Here is a 22,047-nt window from a genome sequence, read left to right as displayed (position 1 = left end):
ATCCACCCAAGGGGACCCTGGTCCGGTCTCGGACCTTGAACCGCTCTAGGACCAGGAACCGTTCTGGGACCAGGAACCGCTCCGGAACAAGGAACCGCTCTCGGACCTGGAACCGCTCCGGGACGCAGGAACCGCTCTGGGACCCAGGAACCGCTCCGGGACCCAGGAACCGCTCCGGGATGCAGGAACCGCTCTGGGACCCAGGAACCGCTCCGGGACCAGGAACCGCTCTGAGACCCAGGAACCGCTCCGGGACCCAGGAACCGCTCCGGGACCAGGAACCGCTCCAGGACCCGGGAACCGCTCCGGGATCATGAACCGTTTTCGGGACCCAGGAACCGCTTTGGGACCCAGGAACCGCTCCGGGACCAAGGAACCGCTCTGGGACCAAGGAACCGCTCCGGGAATAGGAACCGCTCCAGGACCCAGGACCCGCTCCGAGATCATGAACCGTTTTCGGGACCGAGGAACCGCTCCGGGACGCAGGAACCACTCTGGGACCCAGGAACCGCTCCGGGACCAGGAACCGCTCCGGGACCCAGGAACCGCTCTGGGATCATGAACCGTTTTCGGGACCCAGGAACCGCTCAGGGACGCAGGAACCGCTCCGGGACCCAGGACCCGCTCCGAGATCATGAACCGTTTTCGGGACCGAGGAACCGCTCCGGGACGCAGGAACCACTCTGGGACCCAGGAACCGCTCCGGGACCAGGAACCGCTCCGGGACCCAGGAACCGCTCTGGGATCATGAACCGTTTTCGGGACCCAGGAACCGCTCCGGGACCCAGGAACCGCTCCGGGACGCAGGAACCGCTCCGGGACCCAGGAACCGCTCCGGGACGCAGGAACCGCTCTGGGACCCAGGAACCGCTCCGGGACCAGGAACCGCTCTGGGACCCAGGAACCGCTCCGGGACCGAGGAACCGCTCCGGTTCACAGAGACTTAACCTTCATCACAGAAGTGACGCACCGACCCTCCAGCTGTCTCCATCTCCTCTTCTCTTCAGCGCATCATCACCACAGACTCTGAAGGAACCAGTTTACTTCAAGTTTTGATGCGTAATGCAATAAACATTTGTAAATGAATGTAAACGTGTTGTAAATATTGTAATGATTTTTTGTTTGATTTGGTTGATTTGGTTTGAAAAAAGGAAAAACACAATGAAAGTATCGCATTTATTCAAGACTTTAGGTCATGCATTCATTTGCGGAGGATGAGAAAGGGAATTTTCTCTTCTTTTTCTATTATTGATCCAATTAAAAGCTGAAAAATAACAAGTTACACCCCAATAGTGAGGAGTTTGTGCTGCTTCTGTCAGAAATGTATTTTTGTATGAACAGATCAAAGACTTTGGATCTAAACACAAACCTGACGAGGCTTTTCACACACAGGGTTACTCTGGTTGTGCTTCATCAACACAAACATGATCAGTGCTAAGTTAGGTTGATGAACATGTCCAGAAACTCACTAAACACTGTTGTATAGAGGAACTGAGGGCTTTGGTCACAGATGGACCACGACACATGCCTTTAATGTCAGACGGAGGTTCTGTGCGGTTAAGCTCTGCAGTGGCTCCATCAGCAGTGACGTCCTTGAGTCTTTTTTAAGCCACCGGTTCTTCGTATTCCGTCTAAAAAGTCGTGCATTTTCAGGCTGTGTTTGACCTTCACACGTAGTTCTTGATGGCGTAGCTGTGCCGCGCGGCCGTCCTGGCTGGGATGTACCCGCTGGAGGAGCCGCGGACTCTCTGTGGAGGACAGCTCAAGCACAGGATGGCTCCTCCACAGAGCAGCAGTCCAAACGCCACAAAGCCGATGTAGATGGCCGCTCCCAGCTCCCTCTTCAGCACCTCGGGGACCCGCGGGTTGTGGAACTCCGTGATGATGGTGTTGGCCGTCCACGAAACGGCGACCACTGTGGTGAGCGCCGCCAGGCAGAAGATGGCCCCGGAGCTGAGCACGACCTTGGCCTTGAAGCGTGGGTGGCCCAGGCAGTTGGTGCATCGCGCCCCCAGGAGGAAGATGAGAAACCCCAGACAGCCCAGCACCATGCTGATGCAGATGAGGCCACGAGCGGCCTGCAGGTCGGGCGACAGGTCCAGCAGGGCGTCGTAGAGCTTGCACTGCATTTGGCCGGTGTACTCGCTGACGCAGGTCATCCACAACCCCTCCCAGAAGACCTGCATGACGACCAGGTGGGTGCCGATGAAGGCCGTCACCTTCCACATGGGCAGAGCACAGATCAGGATGGTGCCGGCGAGGCCCGTCATGGACAGACTGATGCCCAGCTCCTGCAGCGCCATGGGACAGGAGGAAGCCTCTGAAGCCCTGAGAAGCACAGAGACGTGAAAATGAGCAGGCCTCTGATGCTGCATTTCAAACATTCATGCATTCATTTTTGCTCACCGTGACAAAACTCTTCTAAAACTAAAAAGATTGATCCCTTCTGGGGTCCCCAGAGCCTAACCTGGCGACTGTTGGGTGAAGGCGGGGCATGGCACACACTCAGTCAGTGAACCTATGAAGGATGTTTTTGGACAGTGGGAGGAAGCCGGAGTGCCTGGAGAAAACCCAGAACTTTAGAAAGGACCCAGCCGGGATTTGAACCATGGCCTTCATGGCCCGTGACCCCGAAAGGGAAATATCAGGTTTACGCAAATGTGTCGTTTTCTAGGATGCAGTTTCTGCAGAGCAGCAGGAGTCCATTAGAAACCTTTCTCTGAGTTGTGGGCGGGACTGTTGGCGTGGAGTACGCCTGCCTTCATTTTCTGTTGTTTACACGCTCTCCCTCTAGCTTACAGCCCCTCACATCCCCAACCTAACAATAACGGTGCAACAAAAATGGGAACCAGTATCGTAGCTATCCAGCCGTACAGTTTAGATCCAGATTCAAGAGCAGACGAGGAAAACAAAGACGTTCATGGATCTATTTGTCTGTAAATGGATACATCAGAATGGAGCGGAGCAGCGAGCTTGTGGCCCCGCCCACTAAAGCACCTTTGTCACAGCTACAAGCTCTTCCAAACAGTATTATTGTGACTGCTCCTGATTCACAACTATTTAAATTAAGAAATAATCTTAAGCTTAATTTTCTTTTTAAATGTCCTCATCATCAGAAAAATGCCACAAGAACACGTTGACAACAGCCTTTTCATATGTGTGGGTCTGTAACACGTGTAAAAAGACAAATGAGGTCAGTCAACAGAACAGACAGCAGGAGTCAGTGTTTGACTAAAGATGAATGACATCACAACGGGCTCATCTGTTCCAAACTTGTGTTAGAATATTGTTTTTGAAGGAATAAAACCTTTTTTTTCCGACAAATCACAATAAATATTTTTATGAAAACGTATTGTGAAACATAAATAATTGTTTGTAACACAGTTTTATCAGAGGATTAATGTCTGTGGCTGACGGCACATTTATCCTCCACAGAACGGATGTTTGATCAGCAGCTGATGACAGGATTTCCACTCAGGCCGGGACACAGGAAGTGTTGACAAAAGTCAAAGAAGCTGGACTCTGGCTGGGAATAATGTTGCGCTTAACATCAGGAACCTGCAGGCACTTCCTGTCAGGTCAACGAGAAATCTGACCTCTGATCTTTAGCTTGAAAAAACTTTCCTGACGCTCGCTTTTAAATTTAAAATCTTCCCCCCAAAAAAGATTCTTCAACAAAGAACGTTATTTTGTAAACTTCACATCTCCACCTGATCCAAAGTTGGTTCCAGCGTTTGTTTACTAAGCAGACTCTGACAGAGCAAAACCTGCTTCACCTCAGACCGCTGGTCTCTGAGACATGTGATCAGATCCTGACAAACTGGTTCTCGCTCTTTTCAAACGTAAACAAGAAAAAAAAAGTCCCATGAGAAAATGTAAAGAGGAAGGCTTTTATTTTGAAAATGTATGAGTTACAAAAGAAGACTGAAATGTTGGTTTTATTCGGGTGTTGGCAGAAAAAGAGGCCTCATGGTAGAACGTCTGTCCTGAAACTGGTAGATGATGGGTTCGAGTCCGCTGGAAAGTTTCAGGCTGTGCGACGCTCCACCACAGGACGGGGGACCCCCAGGAACTGGAAATGAAAATGCAATTCAGGGTGAGCCCAAACGGGTGGTGGGTCCCTGCACCTCCCTGTCTTCAGTTCGGTGCAGGGACGTCGGCCAAAACCAGACGTCTTGTTGCACGGGCCAACTGGCACACGGACGCCAGCGCTACGACTGCAACAAAGCCGATGTAAAGACACGCCCCCATCTCCACCCTTCCAAGTTCCTGGTCTTGGAGCGCCATGGTCATCCCGTAGGACGAGGTCCACCGTCCAGCAGACGATAAGGAGCACCACGCCTGACAAACCCCGAGGACCAGCTTGGTACCCTGACCGGCCTGTGAAGATGAGGATGAAGATGAGCAGCCCGGCGGAGCACGTGATGACGATGGCGAGGGCCACAGAGGACGGCCCCTCAAGGTCCAGGCTAAAGGCACCAAGAAGTCACAGGATCTGCAGGACCTGTCTCCTCATGAATGATGATGAGCGTTGTGACTCGCCACGTGGCTGTGGCGCACATGACCAGCAATCACAGCCAGAGCGCAGCCAAGCATGGACACCATGGTTGGATCTGAAAGATGGAAGAACGTTGGATTCAAACCACAAACGGCAGATGGAAGATCTGCAAGCGGAGATTTGAGCTCGACGTTGGAGAAGCGTCTGATTCTAAAGGGGAGTTGGAGTTTGGTGGACTCAGCTCCAGGCAGGTCCAACAGCAGGAGACCGTGGGGGACCAAGTGTCTCTGAAAACAGAGTCAAGGACTTCAATAACCAACCGGAAATCAAAATAATCGAGAGGGACTCGGCTGCAGACACCAAGTGTGTGACATCATAGGCCGGAGGCAGAAATTGGTTGTTTTGTTTCTGGTCTGAATGCAGAGTCTCCTCGCTGTATCGCGGTTCACCTTTATTTAGTGCAATTTCTGATGTTTTTCTCCATGAACTTTCAGAGATTAAACAAGAGAGGAAAGTGTTAAAATGTTCATGTCTGTAAAAAAATAAACATAGATAACCTGCTCAGTATTTCTGAAGCCGCTGCTCTGCTACTCTCACTAAAGTGCAGAGAAGTAATAATTGACTTCAGGTACTTTGACAGAAGTAATCCAAAGGTACTTTTTCCATGTCTGGAATTTTTGTCATGTTAACAGGCAAACATAGACAGTAAAGAATTGAGATTCATAGAACAAGAGGAAAAAACACTTATTTTAAACCACAAATTAAATTAAATTAAATAAAAAAAACGTTAAAAAGTAACTTAGAAAAAAGTACAAGAATTTATATTTCTTGCTATTAAATCTTTTTTACTCTTTGATACATTTTATTTTGACATTTTTTTCCTTTAATTAAAAAAAACCCAAATTGATTGATTTATATTTGGTAGTAGTAAAAAGGAAACAGTAAATTTCCATTTGATTAATCACCATTTTTCTAAAACAGTGCTAATCTTTTCATTTCTACCTAGAGTCCCATGATGTCAAAGCTTTAGTAATGTCTTAAATCTTTCGTGTGGCGTTTCCAGGCGTTTTATTGCATGTAAATGAGTCATTTTCCTGTTTTGTTAAAGGAAACCAATTGCGGTTGCCATAGGAACCTGCAGCACTTTTCAAAAAGAACCGCGAATAGTGATCATACCTCCCTTTTCCAAAACAAGACTTGCTTCCGCCGGTTTCGGTGGAAAAGGAGTCATGTGACCTGAGAGCAACGAATCAGGTGACGTACGGAACGTACATGAATACGTCATCAGAGACGACACACGTGAGGTTTTTCCCTTAAATGTTAAAAAAAGCCTTTTAATGCAAGAAAAGACGCTTTTTTCAGATATTTGACTTACTTCCACCGAAAAGCACTCACTTCAAAATTTTAAAAAACGTAGTTATTTATTTTTTTGAATAGACACATTTTATTTCCTCTAGAAATCCAACTTTCAGGTTATTGATTTATTTTAATTCCAAAGTAACACTCCAGCACCACAACATATTTAAAATTCAGAGCCTAAATAAATGAAGGGAATTATTTTATAGAAGAGATAAGGGAATTCAATGCTTTTTATTTGTATTTATATGTGTTTGCCAACAGTCTGAAACCCATTAATAGGTGAAATCACAGACTAAAACCCTAAAAAAAAGCAAACTTGTCACATAATAAAATAGTAAATAGAACAAAATCAGATAAAATAAAACAAATATTCAATGTTTCAAATTTTCACAAACCTTTGATATACAGTGATCCCTCGCTATAACGCGGTTTACTTTTCACGGTTTCGCTACTTCACGGATTTGCATCGTGCATTGTGTTCTGCATTCTGATTGGCTAAAAAGTCACTCTGCTTCTTCTCTACCTGTGCGTCAATAACGTTGCAGTTTAATATGTACATGTACGTAAATCAGCGTGCCAAATTTACGTTACGTTACGTACGTGCAAATTCTCTTGCAATTTCGAGTTTCTCTAAAACCCATAGAAAAAGAGTGACAACAACTGCCTATCACTATGTTCTTCTCCCGAACAAACACACCTGCACCGTGGGTTTCATAAGAAGAAAACACTGCAGAGCGGAGTCAGGATGCAGCGGCTCAGTCTGAAGAGCAGTGAAATACACCTGAGTCACTATTTGTACGACTGTACTTTGTATTTTTTTCATAATCATTTTAAATTTTCTCCCGTTTAATCCAATTACTCGGGTCGCGGTGGGCGGGGCTAATCTCCGCTATTAGAAGCCTTCTGTTCACATAGATGATTAAAATTATTATTTGACAGTACAGTACAGAGTTGTTTGTTGGAAAAAAAAACGTTTCTAAAGTACTTTTATTTGTGAAACAAATGCTTGAGCCTGTAAAATGGTCTGTTCTTCCTTTTCAATGTATAATAGAGTATTTAACTGTATATTAATTGTAAGAAAAAAATAAAGGTTTCTACTTCACGAATTTTGCCTATCACGGGTTCTTTTTGGAACGTAACCCCCCGCGAAAAACAAGGGTTTACTGTATGTAAAAAGACTAGATGTAACCCTTGTGCTATCCTAGGCACTTTAACATTGGGAGTTGGGTCATCTAGACCCACTAGACAGTGCTCTGAACCTTTTTTCTTCAATGATTTGTGATCTTCACTGGTGTCCATGGATTACATGAAATCCTCTCCACCTCTATCCACCTTTGTCATGGTAGGAATAACACACCAATGTAAGGGTGGGGTCATCTAAGATAGCACAAGGGCTAAAAGTACAGGTGTCACCACTAAAAAAGTCAAGGTGAGGATGGGAAGAGACAACAAGCATTTGCCAAAGCACACATTCGACAAAATGCCCCAAATATAACGTGAGTAAAAACGGAAGATGACATGAAACAGCTTGTCTTGCTTTTCACTGTGGCGCATGGAGGCCAAAGCAGCCGAACCAGCATGAGGAGTCAAACTCGCTGGTCCCAATACTATGATCCCAATTTTAACCCTTGATGGATGATCGTGTTGATGGAAAAAAGGTTCAGAGCACTGTCTACTGGGTCTAGATGACCCAACTCCCAATGTTAAAGTGCCTAGGATAGCACAAGGATTAAACCAGTTTTACTCAATTAATCTGACTGATCAGCTTCTACTACTAGGTTTCATTCAAACTGTCAGCAAAAAGTTTTCCATTTAAGTGTACTACAAGTTTATACCAAACGTAAGGCAGTTTACTAGACGTTTACTTTTTATATACTACATATTATAAACCTAAAATGTTCTAATTTAGTCTGTTATTCTATTAGTGTACCTGCTACACTACGTATCCTTGGTTGATGGTTGGCTTTATTTACTTATACTCAACTTACAAAATAAACTTAACGTGTGATATACTTTTTGCTAGGAAAAGAGCCTGTAATCCAGCTGTAGTCTCTGCAAAACATGGTAAACACAAGCCTTTTGAATTTCTGACTAATGTTTTATACCAACAATCAACCAGTTTACTGTTTAAAAACAGTTTGAGGTTTTTATGTGAATTACTTTGAAAAGTCGATTCTTGTTCCTAAAAAAATTGATGTTTTTGTCGTGACTCCAACAGTTTTAGTTAGTTTTTTTTTTCCAAACACAAAAAAATAAATATACTTCGGTTGTAGTATGAGGTCTAAACAGAAAGGTCAGAAGTAAGTCCTGAATTTCTTTACACGAAAGACACATGAAGTGGGGCTTTAATCCTCACTTCTACATTTAAATTTACCTTAAACTCCTCATTTTTATGTAGAGGTTTGGTAAAAATTGCATCAGTAGTCCAGTAAAACGATGCCCTTTGCAGATGTTGTTGTGATAAATTATCCCTTGATGACACCTCTAAGGGAATAGGCAGAAATTTCCTTTGTCAGTTTTTTTTAATCATCTTTCTAAGAAGTGAAATAGTTTTAAAATGAGAGCAAACTTTTTTCTTAAGTTCACATACTCAGTAAACGTGAAGCCACACCCTGTTGAGAAACTGTGTGGTTTCTCCCTACATCCCCCACACCTGAACACCTGAGCTTTACCTCTCCCAACATCTGGCAAACAAACAGACTTTTCATGCACTAACCACTGATGGATCACTTTTATATTGCGTATACGGCGCACACATCACGTTCAAATTACGTAATTGAAGCACAAATCCCTGTTGAGTTGCATGTAATCACGTTCTACGTTGATTTTCATGGTCTTTTGCAAACTTCTTCCATGGTTTCAACCTGGTTCATATGTGACACATCTGTGAGAAGTTCATGTAAAAAACAACTTTTTCTCACCTATGACCAACTTTCATCTGCGCAAATTGTACGCAGTGGCGGTGTGGCATGGTTTTTCCTTACATACCCCAAGGACTGTAACCTATACATTCATGTTGATGTACCATCACTTAAGTAAGAAGCCACCAACACCACCAAAGGTGTTTGAGTCAGGTGTAACCCTTGTGCTATCCTAGGCACTTTACCATTGGGAGTTGGGTCATCTAGACCCACTAGACAGTGCTCTGAACCTTTTTTCTTCAATGATTTGTGATCTTCACTGGTGTCCATGGATTACATGAAATCTTTCCACCTTCATCCACCTTTGTCATGGTAGGGAGAACACGTCAGGGACACACACACTGACATCGTGTTCGCCTCCTTTTCAGACCTGCTCTTCTCCTCCTGACCAGTACGACAGTGTCACGCGCCGCTGCTGAAAGCAACTTGTTTTCAGCTGAGACTGCCGTGCACGTTGATTCATCAAACCGGTTTCGGGACTTTTTCCCTGTAGAGTCTGGAATGTGGAAGAAAGTGACGGGGTGCGTCCCCTTTGATGACATCGTCATCGTGAAGATAAGGAAAAGAACTTGCAGGGCACAGACTGATAAAAGCTTATTCAGATGAGGTCATAACTTTTCTTGTTTTTTTGAATCAAGTTTTTACTGGATGTGGAAAATAAAATATAACTTATAATATATAAATAATAGTGTCTAGGTGACGGCTGTGACAGTTTCCTTAAAACAAATCACACTAGTAAATTAAAACATTTACTGAGTCTTTAGAGAATTTTTTGTTAATTCTACTTCATTTAATTGTGGCCTATGACTTACAATATTCTATATTTGTCCTTTAAAACATTTCGTGTGTCTTTATCCGCTGTTTAAAACGTCTAACCATTTTAAAAATCTGTGCATAAATTTAATTTGGTGGCAACAAGAAGTACTTTAAGGATAAATGATATAATCTTCATTTAAATATTTTAAAATCTCTCTAAGTAAAAGCAAAAAGTTGAGTGTTTTTGTAATTGTTTATTTACGCTCACATGTGGACATTTTACAGATCCTTTCGTCTGAATTGTGACCCTTAAGGCTCAGTACATGCAAAAGCAAAAGTTTAAAACCTGTCCCATCCTTCTTCTTGAAAGTGGACTGATGTAGAGCCCACATTCCAGTATCTCAGTCTAAAAGTTTTACACGTCAGATTCATTTCCCTGTAGAAAAACCAAACAAACCCCCGCTGGTCGTGGAACAGGTAGAACCTCTCAGGCCGGTTGGGAACATTGTTTTCCATTCTTCTAGTTTGAGGAATTTTTTAAACTTGTTAGTTGTGTTTACTGTGACAAAAAGCTACGTTTTAAGGAGCAAACCAGAATCTGGACTCATGTGTAGTAAATGTAGACACTCCATGTAGCAAATACAGAAAATCTGCCTCGTTTGATGAAATCAAGTTTACTGGAATTTAAATACAGTTTTGACCAGTTTTGAATACTCCTTGAAATAAAAGTAAAAAAAAATCGTCATTAAAAATGAGTAAAAGCAGCAATCAGAAGATTTAACCAAACAAAAGTTTTACAGTGTAACTTCAGAAAAGGTTGCTAATGTTTTGAGAGTATTGTAGTGTACATATTTCTGCTCCTCTGTTTCAAAGATCACAAAGAGATGTCGTCCAGGTGTGCCGACGCAGCAGGTAATGCAGGTTCTCCATCTCGGCTAGATTTATGGTCACATTCCAGAAGTTCTTGGCTTTTCTCCAGGCTCTGGTTTCTCGGAAGAGCCAGTTTCATAAAGTTCATCAGTGGTTCGACCGGCGGTGCTGGAGATGTAGGAGTTTTTGGAAAAACAGTCTTTCAGCTGCAGGACGGTGCTCTCAGACGTATTCCCGGCCGCTATTGTAGGACTTGGGTTGACCGTAGGACTTGGGTTGGCCATAGGACGTGGGTGGACCGTATTTTACCGGATACTCTGGGCTTTCGGTCGAGGGAGGGCAAGCGCTGCAGAGGAGTGCCCCGCCCAGGATGAGGAGAGCAGCAGTGCCCCAGCCAATGTAGAGAGCGGCTCCCAGCTCTCTCCTTTGCGCTTCGGTCATCATGGGGTTGTAGAAATCCCTGATGATGGTGTTGGCAGACCAGCACACTGGGATGAGGACAAGAATGCCGGCGCAGATGAAGACGGCCCCTGCAGCGATCATCACTCTGGCCTTTCCGCGCTCTTCCTTGATGAAGTTGGTGCACTTCCCCCCAGCGACGGCCAGGATGACTCCCACAATGGCCACGATGATTGCGAGGACCATGAGCGCCCTGGCGGCTTGCAGATCCTGCGGCAGCGCCAGCAGGGAGTCGTAGATCTTACACTGCATCTGGCCTGTGCTCTGCATCACGCAGTTCATCCACAAGCCCTCCCAGATGATCTGTGCCGTGACGATGTTGGCTCCGATGAAGGCCGTCACTTTCCACATGGGGAGGACGCACACGATGATGGTCCCCATGAAGCCGACGATGCCGAGGACGAAGCCCAGCATCTGCCGTCCCATTGACACCATGATGAATCTTCAGAAGGCGATCAAGTCCAACAAACAAGCAAGTCAGGTGAGTTTGAAGAGGTGAGTGAAGGCTTCTGCACATCAACAGGGTTTTAAGGTCTTGGTCGGGGGCGGAGTCAGTGAAGCCCTTCCCTGTTGACCCATCTTTTACCTGTCCAACCAGATTCTTTTCATTATGTCAGGCAGACAAGGCAGTTTCGACGAGATGAACGTCTCTCCAGATTTAAACTCAACCGGATGCTGGGTTCGGATTGGACAAGATTTTGGAAAGTTGCATCCAGTCACAACTTTTGGGTCAAAACAAAATGCCGACAGTGGGCGGAGTTTCACCGGAAGTCAGGAAGACGCCTTTTATGGGTTCTTCCTGCCTTTAGTTTCAACCACTAAATGCTGGAAACAGTTTCACAGTTTTACCTTCAGGCTGAAGCGACTGACACCTCAGTCTTTGATTAGTCTGCAGGTAAACAGAGGTGGAAGAAGAACGACTGATTGTATTTATACATAAACACCTTTGACACAAACTCCTGTTCAGACAGAAGAACAATGAAAGTCTGTTCAGACCAGCTGGAAGAAGACTTTCCATCACAAGATGCCTTCAGACCCCGGGCCTTTTCAGCACCAGGAAGTCTCTTAGTCTACGTGACATCTGGTTGGTGGTTCAATTCTAGAATCGCCAGTCTTTGTATTCTAGGGTGGGGCACCTTAACTTCAATTCTAGGAAACAATTTTGGACTAAATTGTCAACCAAACCATATAAAGTTCTGTTTTTATCACAGAGAGGAAAGATAAGTGTAGAAAATACAAAAAAATAATCTTTCAAGGACAATTTATTATTCGTTCTATTTATTTAAAGGGGTAAAAAAACAGAAAGTTGTCTTTTATTACTTATTTCTTTGTGAGTTGTGATGCTTTATGTAATACATGAACATGTATAAATAATACTGTGGTTTCACAGGGTTGATTGATCGATTGATTTGGTTTTTTTAATCAGTTTCAGCAAAAAAAGAATGGAAAAAGGCAATAAAATTAAAATTAGATACTAAGTGAAGAAAAGAAAACAGTAATGTCTTTTTGATGTTATAATTGCTCCTTATCATAAATAAAATATTCTGTACTAATGCATACAAACACACAATGAATCCATTAATTATGGTGATTGTTGAATAGAGTTTAATTCATAATGACACATGACAAAAAGAGTTTGTCCTACTCTGGTCTAAGTATGTGTATAAATATATATATATATATATATATATATATATATATATATATATATATATATATATATATATGTTTTGAGCAAAATAGATGGGGTTTCTTTAAATCTAAACACCAGTTTCTACTCTAGTCGTGCTAAAAAAGTCTTCACCAACATAAATGATTTTTTCCCCTTTTTTTAGTACTTCCAGATGCGTTTTATGAATCAATCCACACAAAAGTGGAAACTCCTCACAATCATCCATTTATTGGCAGTGAAATATTCAAATCAGTCTGTTGCAGACAGAAAAGCAGCACTTCTTACACAACATGGTCTGTGTTCAAGGAAACAACATGGGAATATGAAAGCCAAGCATTACACATATTTTTCCTGGTCGCACATTTGATAAGACACAATATTGTTTTAAGAGTTTTGGACAAAATAAGAAAACAGGGCCAGTTTTCTGCAGGCTCTGCAATCACAGAGATCTAATGTCATTTCAAAGTCAGATGGAATTCCGGTCATTGGTGGGAACCAGAACACAAGCTGTCTTAAGCTGCCGTCGTGGCAGGAATGCAGTTTTTGAGCAAGTCCTTCCTTCTAGATGTACTGTCGAGGAGAGTACATGGCCGGAGCGGCGTTGGGCTTGACTGGTACGTATGTCCCTGAGGCGGAGTACGGCATGCTGGATGCAGGGGCGTACGCAGGCTGGTAGATGGAGCGGTTCATGTACGGACCATACGGGTACATTTGTGCACCTTGATTCTTCTGGTAGTAGTTACTATGAGGGGGGCATGAAGTGGTGAAGATGATCCCTCCTATAAGCAGACATACAGACGAGACCCAGCCGATGTAGATGGCAGATCCCAGCTCTCTCTTCTGAGTAGCAACGGTCAAAGGGTTCACGAAGTCCGTGATGGTGACGGACGCAGACCAGCACACTGGAACCAGGATCAGAACCGCCGATAGGATGATGAGGCAGCCGCTAATGATCACTGTGTTGGCTTTGGAAGCGTCTTTTTCTAAGCAGCTGGTGCACTTGACTCCAACAAACGAGAGGACGAAGCCGATGAAGGAGAAGATGAGGCAGGCGATGACCAGAGCCCGGGCCGCCTGCAGATCCGGCGTCAGGCTCATCAACGACTCGTTCAGCTTACACTGCATCTGGCCGGTGCTCTGCATCACACAGTTCATCCACAAGCCATCCCACACGATCTGTCCCGTCACGATGTTGGCCCCAATGTAGGAGGTGACCCTCCACATGGGAATCCCACTGCACACGGCAGCCAGGACGAAGCCTATGAAGCTGATGATCTGACCCACCGTCTCTTTGACGACCCTCCCCATGGTGAAGAGGCTCTTTTCGGCGGTGGATCGACGCTGCTCTCTGTGCTGTTGTTTGCGGCAGAATGAGAGGCAGCAGGGCTGCCTTGTTGTCAGGTGAGTTCCTCTGGTCAAACAGGATTCCTCGTCTTCTCTCAGGAGGCGTGGCATACTCTTTAAAACAATGGATCATCTCTGCCTCCGGGGCTTAAAAACAACCTTTAAAATGCAGATTGATGATAAGAGAGCTCCTTTACTCTCTCAAAGTTCTGAAACCAAGTTCCTGATTTCATTATCTGACTAAATCTTATCTTTTGACAGAATTTTGGTTTTTGTTGGTTTGAAACTGACATTTACTCACTTTTTTTATCCCTCTGTTGTTTACATGTCTTCCCTCATCAACTCCATAATTAGATCAGCTCAGGTTCCAGTCCTTCCTGGTTGTTGTCTCGTATTCCTTCATTCCTTTGTTTAGAATCAATCTTTAGGGTTTGTTTTTGTTTTTTGCACTGTAGACTTGCAGGAAGTCACCCGTCCGGTTCTGAGAACATTGTTGAACTCTGATGAAACTCTTAGTCAGAATAATTTGTGGAACTTTAGCGGAAACCATTTGAAGCTTGATTTACTGTTCAGGAAAAATGAAGGGGACTTCTGCTTAGAGGGACTTGTTTATTCCAGAATGAAACAAGTGAAACCCAGTCAAAGATGGAATCCCCCCAGTTCTCTGATAGCTTCTACAGCTTTCATAGACATGTAGACGTGGCTACCAGCACACCATCCATTCCATCCTTATCACCATTTTTAAACATTTTAATCTCCTTAACTCCAAATCAGACATTGGCACAAATTCAGAAGATGCAAGTCCATTTTATTGGTCATCGTCAGGCCTTACCTCCACTAATGTCTGGCCCAACAGGAAATGTGGCCCAACAGTACCACACTCTGACAGGATCAAGATCAGCAGACGATCTGTCCACCATCAACGGAGATGAACCAGCGAACTTTCATCAGGAAATAAAACCAAAGTGAGTTTGTGATGCTAACGTCTGTCAACTAGGGCAAAAAAACAAACAAACAACCCCAGCACCCATCAAGGGGGAGATCTATCCATTTATCTTCCAAACCTGCTCCCATGTACGACAGAGTATGAAGGCCACCAAAAAAAGTAATATAACGAGATTTAAAGTTGTAACTTTGCGACTGTAGATCTCATGAATTTACGAGAATTGCGTAACAGTACACAAACCAGAATGACTGTAGAAGTTGTTCGTAATTTGGGGATTTTTTACGTCACAGAAACCGGTTTTACAGACTGTTTTATTTGATATAAAGAAAATACAGTTAAAATCATGACTCCTCCACCACCGTGCTATACAGTTCCTTTGCTTATTTTGGATTGGACGGGCTTCCTTTTCTTTTTTCCATGACGATTTCATGACAGAAAAAGTTACAAAACCTTTCTTAGGAAAGCATAACGACTGAAAACGTCATGACAGAAGACTCCTGATTTGTTCCTTTTCAGGGTTACTTAAGTTCAAATTCCGACCTCTTCCTGTATTTTGGTGCAGTTTCACTGTATAACACATTGCTGAAGGCACTTTCGCCAAAAAATGTTAACCTTCACAATTTCAGAAGTATTTTTCTGTTGTCTGTGTTTTATTTCTATGAAATAAGAGTTTTAGGACATGAAGAGCTTCCCGCCACAATAAAAGCTGGTTTTTCAGCTGAGGGGCTAGAAAAAGCTTTGAGGACCTGAAGTTCCCTCCTGCATGTCGTACAGAAACTGGAGTGTAAACAAGCGGGTGACACACCTTTCATCAGCTGATTCCTGCTGACTGCTGTGAAAACAAACTTCTCCTTTCCCGTGTTTGACTTCAGTTTAATTCAAAGTTGCAAAGTACAGAGGCTTAAAACCAAAAAGTTTACATTAGGCTTTTTTAAAACTTGATTCCATGAAGAAAACATTAGAGGTGAACACAGATTTCCTGTGTTCAAAGGTCATGACCCTCAGGCAACAGTTCCAGCTTCCTATGAGGATCAGAAAGCCAAACTTTTCGTCTTCACTTCAGACATTTCCAGGAATCTCTGGAAAACAGCTCAAAGTGCACATCGTTCAACATCTCAAGCAGATAACCTTTTTCTTTTTTCAAAATAAAAGTGAAAAGTTTACATTTTTCTAACAAAGACAATCAGTAAAAAGTGTAGTTTTAACATTAGGCACTAAAACACAAGTAAAAATTTCCCCAAAATGAGTTGAACAAAAGTTTGAGAAAGAGCAGGGAAGCTCCACGGATGGGTTTCACTGCTGTGAAATTGGAACGCAGTCTCTGTTTCTGTGCTGGACTTCACTGAAAGACAGCGAGGACTTCATGGGGGGAAGCTTCGGTGCTTTTGGAAGGATCGCTTCTTCAGAGTCCGTGCAGGAACATCTCACACGTATTCCCTGGATGTGGAGGCGGCCTTCACCGGCGTGAACTTGGGCACATATCGGGGCTGTTCGTATTTGGGCGGGCAGTTCCAGCACAGAAGCCCCCCTCCCATCAGCAGCAGCCCCGAGGCAGCCCAGCCAATGTACAGGGCGGCCCCCATCTCGTACCTCTGGGCTTCAAACGTCATGGGGTTGTAGAAGTCGTTGATCACCGAATTGGCGGACCAAGAGACCGGGACGAGGCAGAGGAGGCCCGAGAGGATGAACATCACCCCCCCGCAGATGCAGGCCTTGGCTTTGGACTTCTCGTGGTCGATGCAGTTGGTGCACTTTCCACCAGCGATGGCGAAAACCAACCCAAAGATCCCCAAGAGGATGGAGATGATGCACATGGCGCGAGCCGCCTGCAGGTCCTGCGGCAGAGCCAGCACAGAGTCGTAGACTTTGCACTGCATCTGACCCGTGCTCTGCACCACGCAGTTCATCCACATGCCCTGCCAGATGGTTTGAGCCGTGATGATGTTGGCCCCAACAAAGGCAGAGACCTTCCACATGGGCAAGGCGCACACTATCACGTCCAGCAGCCAGCCCAAGACGGCCAGCAGGATGCCGCTGATCTGAATCCCCTGAGAAACCATCGCGCAGGCTTGAACGCTCACCAACAGGTGACAGAAACTACCGTCTCTGCAGTTTATAGTCCAGAGTGGGACAGAGACAGGACAAGGGGGGGGGGGACTGTTCCCATTGGTCAGAAAAAGTTTACACACAAACAAAGCTGCCGTGTCCTTTAGCTGTGCTGACGGCCAGAAACGCAAGCTTCAAGGTCACAGGCAACTAACAACTACAACTAACCTAAACACGCCGTTATGCAACGTGACCTGAGACAAACGGTGACAATGGGAGACATTTTTAAAAAAAGAGCAGAAGAAAAATGTGCACTTCAGGGAATCTCAAGAGTATCACGTCCAAGTCGTCCTCAGGAAGGCGGATGACTCGTCTTGAAGAGCTGCTGCTCCCCGTTTGATTTCACTCCAACCAAACCAAATAAATGTTTCCTCATAGTGATGGAAAACTGTAGAAAGTCAGCATGTCAGCAAGTTGGACACCATTTTTGTGATTAAACTTCTTAATAGGAATGTTTGATAACTGGATGCTGCTTTCTTCTTCTAACAGTAGGGGGCAGTGTTTCCAAAGGGATTGGCCAAATTCAAAAGTAAACACATTCAAAAAGGACCAGATTTGATGACTTTGGGTCCAACTTTATCCCAATTTCAAAATCAACTTTTTAAGCTTTTTAAAGTGTTATTTTTGTTCATTCATCACTAAAAACAACCCCAAAGCTGCATTTTGAACCATTCGCACATTTCTGAGTATTCCTCTAAAATCCTGCGCTCACCGGTCCCTCCCAATCCACAAAAACTAGAAGGGGTGCTGACATTGTGACATCACAAAGTGAGAACAGCCCCTTCCAGGAAGAGTCCGTGCTGCCAGCCCCGCTTCCAGGCTAGCACACACACCCACTTTCTTTTTCTGTGCACACCATGCACATCCATCTTTGCAAACGTTCAGATGTTGTACGTTTTCCTGGGTGAAACGCAGACACGCTGCCGAATCCGGCTCTAGGATGATGTCATGAAATGGACGGCACGAAAGGCGAGAAAAAGGGTGAAAACGGCGAAAGGTGGAGCCTCAGAGATCAAGTCGGAAAACGAACTGTGAAAATAACTAATTTCATAAAAACTCATTCTTTAGTGTCTAATAAGTAATATATTATATATATTGTTGCACTTTACTCTGAAAGGCTTAATAATAGCAACTATATAAATAAAAGAAAAAGAAACATTTTTAAGTCAAAAAAAGTCCCGCATGTTCAAAGTTTGTTTCTCTGCCGCCAAACTCAGAATACTGTTGGAATACCAGGATGACCATGGCAGTCATTTTGACTGCTCGGATGTTGTTTGTATATATAATCTAGATTATGTTGAAAAGATCTAAGAGTATTTGGGACAATAGGTGAAGACCATCAGACCCATCACTAGAGGAAAACTCATTTGTTCTTATGGAAAACTCATCTTCTGCTACCTTTTCCAATTAGCAATCCTTTAAACTATGATTTGGTGTGAAAATATGATTAAACAAACAAAATCAAATGCATGAAAATATTTCCAATTGGTTTTAGCCAGTTGTTTTTTTTTCTTTTTGCCACAGTATCTCTAGCTTTAAAGGTCTGCAGCAAATTATTCATATTTATTGGATTTATTTTAGTGGATTTAACTTCAGAAAATGGAAGGATTACACAAATTATTCATGCAGGAAGAAGCGCTGTAGCCTTTCCACCTTTAGAGGGCGTCGTAGCTTTGGTATTGAACCCTGTATTTCTTTTTTTTTCTCTTTCCTCACCTTATTTTGTTCTTTTATCCGTTATTTTTTCCCTTTGATCATGATTGCAGTTTTACTATTTAGTGTGACATTGTCGTTTTCTTACTCTCAGTGAGAGGATTTTGTTTTGCTTTGTTAAATTGAGCCATATTTTGTTTTTTTGGAGTATTTATGAAGTAATATTTAGACATTTTGTATGAAAGTGACAAAAATGAAAAAGTTTTGCGTTCATAACAAAACTTTCATTTTCTACAAATTTGCAAAAGTCACAAGTTAAAAAACTCTGAAAAGAAAATAATCAATAGGGTGGGGGAGCGTCCCAGCTGGGATTCAGGTTATAATTTTTCGGGTACGGTTGCATCGAACCACCTCTCCTCGCCTCCTCCTCCTCCCAGCCAGAACCGTTGGATGAAGCTGGGCAAGGACTCAAACCTGGCGTAGATATTATCTTTTGGGGGGGGGGGGGGGGGGGGGGCAGTTGGAGCTGAGAAGTCCGCCTCCCAGAATGAGCTGGGCAGCCGACGCCGAGCCGATGAAGAGGGAGGGTCCCAGCGCCGTGCGGGATGATGGGGTTGGCAGTGTAGCTCACAGGGACACACATCTTCCACACAGTTGGTGCACTTGTCCCCGGCGATGGACAGCAGGATGGAGATGATGACGAGGGGGCGGGACACCTTCACATCTGTGCTCAGAGCCAGCATGGAGTTGTTGACCTTACACTGCATCTGGCCTGTGCTCTGGACTGAGCAGCTCATCCAGACCCCCTCCCATGTCACCTGAGCTGTGACGAGGTCATTACCAACGAAGGCTGAGAGCTTCCACTGAGGGAGGATGCAGGTCACCATGACGCCCAGGCCAATGCCCAAAATCTGAAATCCAGCAGATACCATGGCTCTCTGCGGTCGCCCCAAAGCAAGAGTCATGTTGCTTTAAAAGACCCCCAAAAGTGACACGTCTGAGGCTGGAGCAGGTGTTGTATGCAGTGAGGTGGAGCCTACGGCATCTTTCTGCCTCCAGGTTCAGGCAATTCTCAGCCCTCCAGCTTCAGGTGTGTGTTTGAATGTGCAGCAAAAAGAGATCAACAACAGGGGAAGCGACTCCCTGTTTCCACACTTTCAGGTAGTTTCTGTCGTCAAGGAAACAGCAACCAAACACTTTTTTGAAGCATGATCCTAAAACACTCAGTGTGAAACTTTTTACACCACTGAAGCTTCCTCCTGCAGGACCTTACCGAACCTTTTGTGGCCTGAAACACATTAAGGCGGATTTTCTTTCTTAACACACAACTAAAGATTTTTTCATTTACAAAATTAAACCGTGCAGAGGGCAGAAAACGAAATGTGAAAACCCAATTCCTAGTTTTCTTGAAAAATTATCAGACATTCGTGTTTAGACAGTTATCATTTAGAGTCAGCCCTAAAAATCTGGACCCTTTAGAGGTTTTTTTGGTCTGCTCTGACAGTTGCGTGAGCGTGCCGGTAAAGAGAAGACGCTGACCTGGTTACAAGCAGTCGGTCCTGGAAGAAGAGCTCCCGCTTGTCCCGTAGGAGAACGTTCCCGATCCAGGGCAGATGGTGAAAATATTCCGCAGTAATTCTTCCGTGGAGATCAGGCCTCAGCCGGTTGGAGAAGTGGCAGTGCAGGGTTCCAGTTGTCTGAAAAAACGAGGGGACAGAAAGAAAAAAAAAAAAAAAAGGGGGCGCAGGGAGGTAGAAAGGAGATCATGAATGAAGGCAGTGTTTCAGAGCCAGGAGGACTTTCAGGACTAGAATACCTGTTTTTTTTTTTTTTTTTTTTTTTTTCCATCATTAAAGACACCCGAGCTGGACCTTGAAGAGTCTGTTCCTCGGATGGGGAGACGGGGAGGAATTTGTTTCATTAAGACTCTGAGGAAAGATGGTTTCAGGTGGAGGAGTCTCTGCTGATAACCTCCTGCAGGAAAAGATGGGCCAAACTCCAAAGTTAGAGCCATCAAACCGAGTACTGTGCTTTTCTGACAGGTTTAATGTTGTTGCCGCTCAACTCTACAACAGGTAACTAGAAAATGCTGGTGGGGGTGGGGGCTGGCGTCCGCAGTCACCAGAACCCTTTGTGGAACAGGTGAAAACACCTCCGGCACGTCCGGTTTGGATGAAAACGTCGGCCAAGTTTGCAAAATCCACAACTGCAGCTCCTAAGTGAAGCGTGGAGTTTAGGAAAATGAGGTTTCCGGGATTTTGGTGAAAAACCTGGGTCTGTAGCTGTGTGATAAAGAAAGCTGATAGGGCTGCCCATTCTCTCTGCAGGGAGAGCTGGAGAAACAGGCAGGGTGGTGGATCTTAAGGACCAGGAATGAGCGGAACATCATTTGCATATTTTTGAAGGTCTCCTCTGACAAAAGCATGCGTGGGCGTGCAGACGTCAAGGTGCGCCTTGAAAAACAATCATCTGACTGCAGGAACAGAGGAACTCAATGTGCACGGACAAAAGTCAGCTTAAAGGATAGAAAAGCTTTGATTCTTTCGTCTGGAAACTCAAATTCAAACAGCTTTCTTTAATTTAGGTTTGTCAAAACTTACAGCCAATTTAATAATGTATACTTTTTTGAACCACAAACAATTATTAAGAAAAAAGTAAAGGGCTCCCTGATGTCTCAAACAAACCAGATTTTTATGTCATCTCAATCTCATGTCATCAAAAGATGAATTTTGTCATCTCACTAAATTTCCCTTCGGGGATTAATAAAGTTGATCTTGAATAAAATGAATGCCAAATTCTTCAGCAACTCGAGCTCACATTTGTCCACCAATTCAGGTTTACATTAATGTTCTGATCCAGGGGGGTTATCCAGGAAGCAGGTTATGCTAGCTCCCACGATAAGTTTGAGGCTAATTAAGTTGATAACCTCAGCTTTCGGTTCCAGAAATGGAGGTATGTTTCAGGGTAGGTCAAGTTACCATAGCAACTCATGCTCTGAACATAACCTGGTCTGGAGCAGGTTTAGTTGAAGCTTAGTTTGTTTACAGAGAGGTGAAGCAGCATGGCGTGTCCATTTAAAGATGACTTAGTGGATGAAAAAGCTCAGATAATACTTTTTCCACCGTGAGAGGGTGATAAGACCACGTATGGATGTCGGAAAGAAACTTTTTTACTTTGATCTAACTTAATTATTTGCTTCATTTAAGATAAATCATTTTTTGTTAGGTCACCTAAAAATAACACGTAGTTTTCAGACAATTATTTTCCTTTCGTTCAAATTAATTCAGTTAATTAGGTGTAACTTTGATGCTGCTGTTAGATCGGCACCACAAGGGATTCTGGGATATCATTCCCTTTGCCTGTCTGGACGGATTTGGGTTTAAGTGTGGGTTTTTGACAAAATGTGTTTAGTTGTTTAGCTGTTTTACCGTGTTTCACCGTGTTTTGCCGAGCTATTTTGTCC

At 44.1% G+C, this 22,047-nt stretch overlaps 4 protein-coding genes and 1 pseudogene across 4 annotated transcripts; all 5 read right to left on the bottom strand.

Moving 5' to 3' along the window:
* Positions 1-1,162: 1,162 nt before the first annotated feature.
* LOC101160182 (claudin-4-like) lies at positions 1,163-20,313 on the bottom strand. The gene is made up of 2 exons (XM_004075234.4): positions 20,124-20,313; positions 1,163-2,328 (listed from the first exon to the last, which is right to left on the bottom strand). The coding sequence occupies exon 2, from the start codon at positions 2,301-2,303 to the stop codon at positions 1,668-1,670; it is 636 nt and encodes a 211-aa protein (XP_004075282.1). The 5' UTR covers positions 2,304-2,328; positions 20,124-20,313; the 3' UTR covers positions 1,163-1,667.
* LOC101160429 (claudin-4) lies at positions 9,773-11,371 on the bottom strand. Its single transcript, XM_004075235.4, has one exon. It carries the CDS (start codon positions 11,296-11,298, stop codon positions 10,627-10,629), a length of 672 nt encoding a protein of 223 aa, XP_004075283.1. The 5' UTR covers positions 11,299-11,371; the 3' UTR covers positions 9,773-10,626.
* Positions 12,452-14,001, bottom strand: LOC101160678 (claudin-4-like). Its single transcript, XM_004075236.4, has one exon. The coding sequence runs from the start codon at positions 13,988-13,990 to the stop codon at positions 13,097-13,099; it is 894 nt and encodes a 297-aa protein (XP_004075284.2). The 5' UTR covers positions 13,991-14,001; the 3' UTR covers positions 12,452-13,096.
* Positions 15,682-17,344, bottom strand: LOC101160928 (claudin-4). Its single transcript, XM_004075237.4, has one exon. The coding sequence runs from the start codon at positions 16,883-16,885 to the stop codon at positions 16,250-16,252; it is 636 nt and encodes a 211-aa protein (XP_004075285.1). The 5' UTR covers positions 16,886-17,344; the 3' UTR covers positions 15,682-16,249.
* Positions 19,071-20,099, bottom strand: LOC105355451 (annotated as a pseudogene).
* Positions 20,314-22,047: the final 1,734 nt, after the last annotated feature.

Source organism: Oryzias latipes, chromosome 13, assembly GCF_002234675.1.
Source record: "Oryzias latipes chromosome 13, ASM223467v1".
Taxonomy (NCBI): domain Eukaryota; kingdom Metazoa; phylum Chordata; class Actinopteri; order Beloniformes; family Adrianichthyidae; genus Oryzias; species Oryzias latipes.
This window is presented reverse-complemented; position numbering and strand designations above follow the sequence as displayed.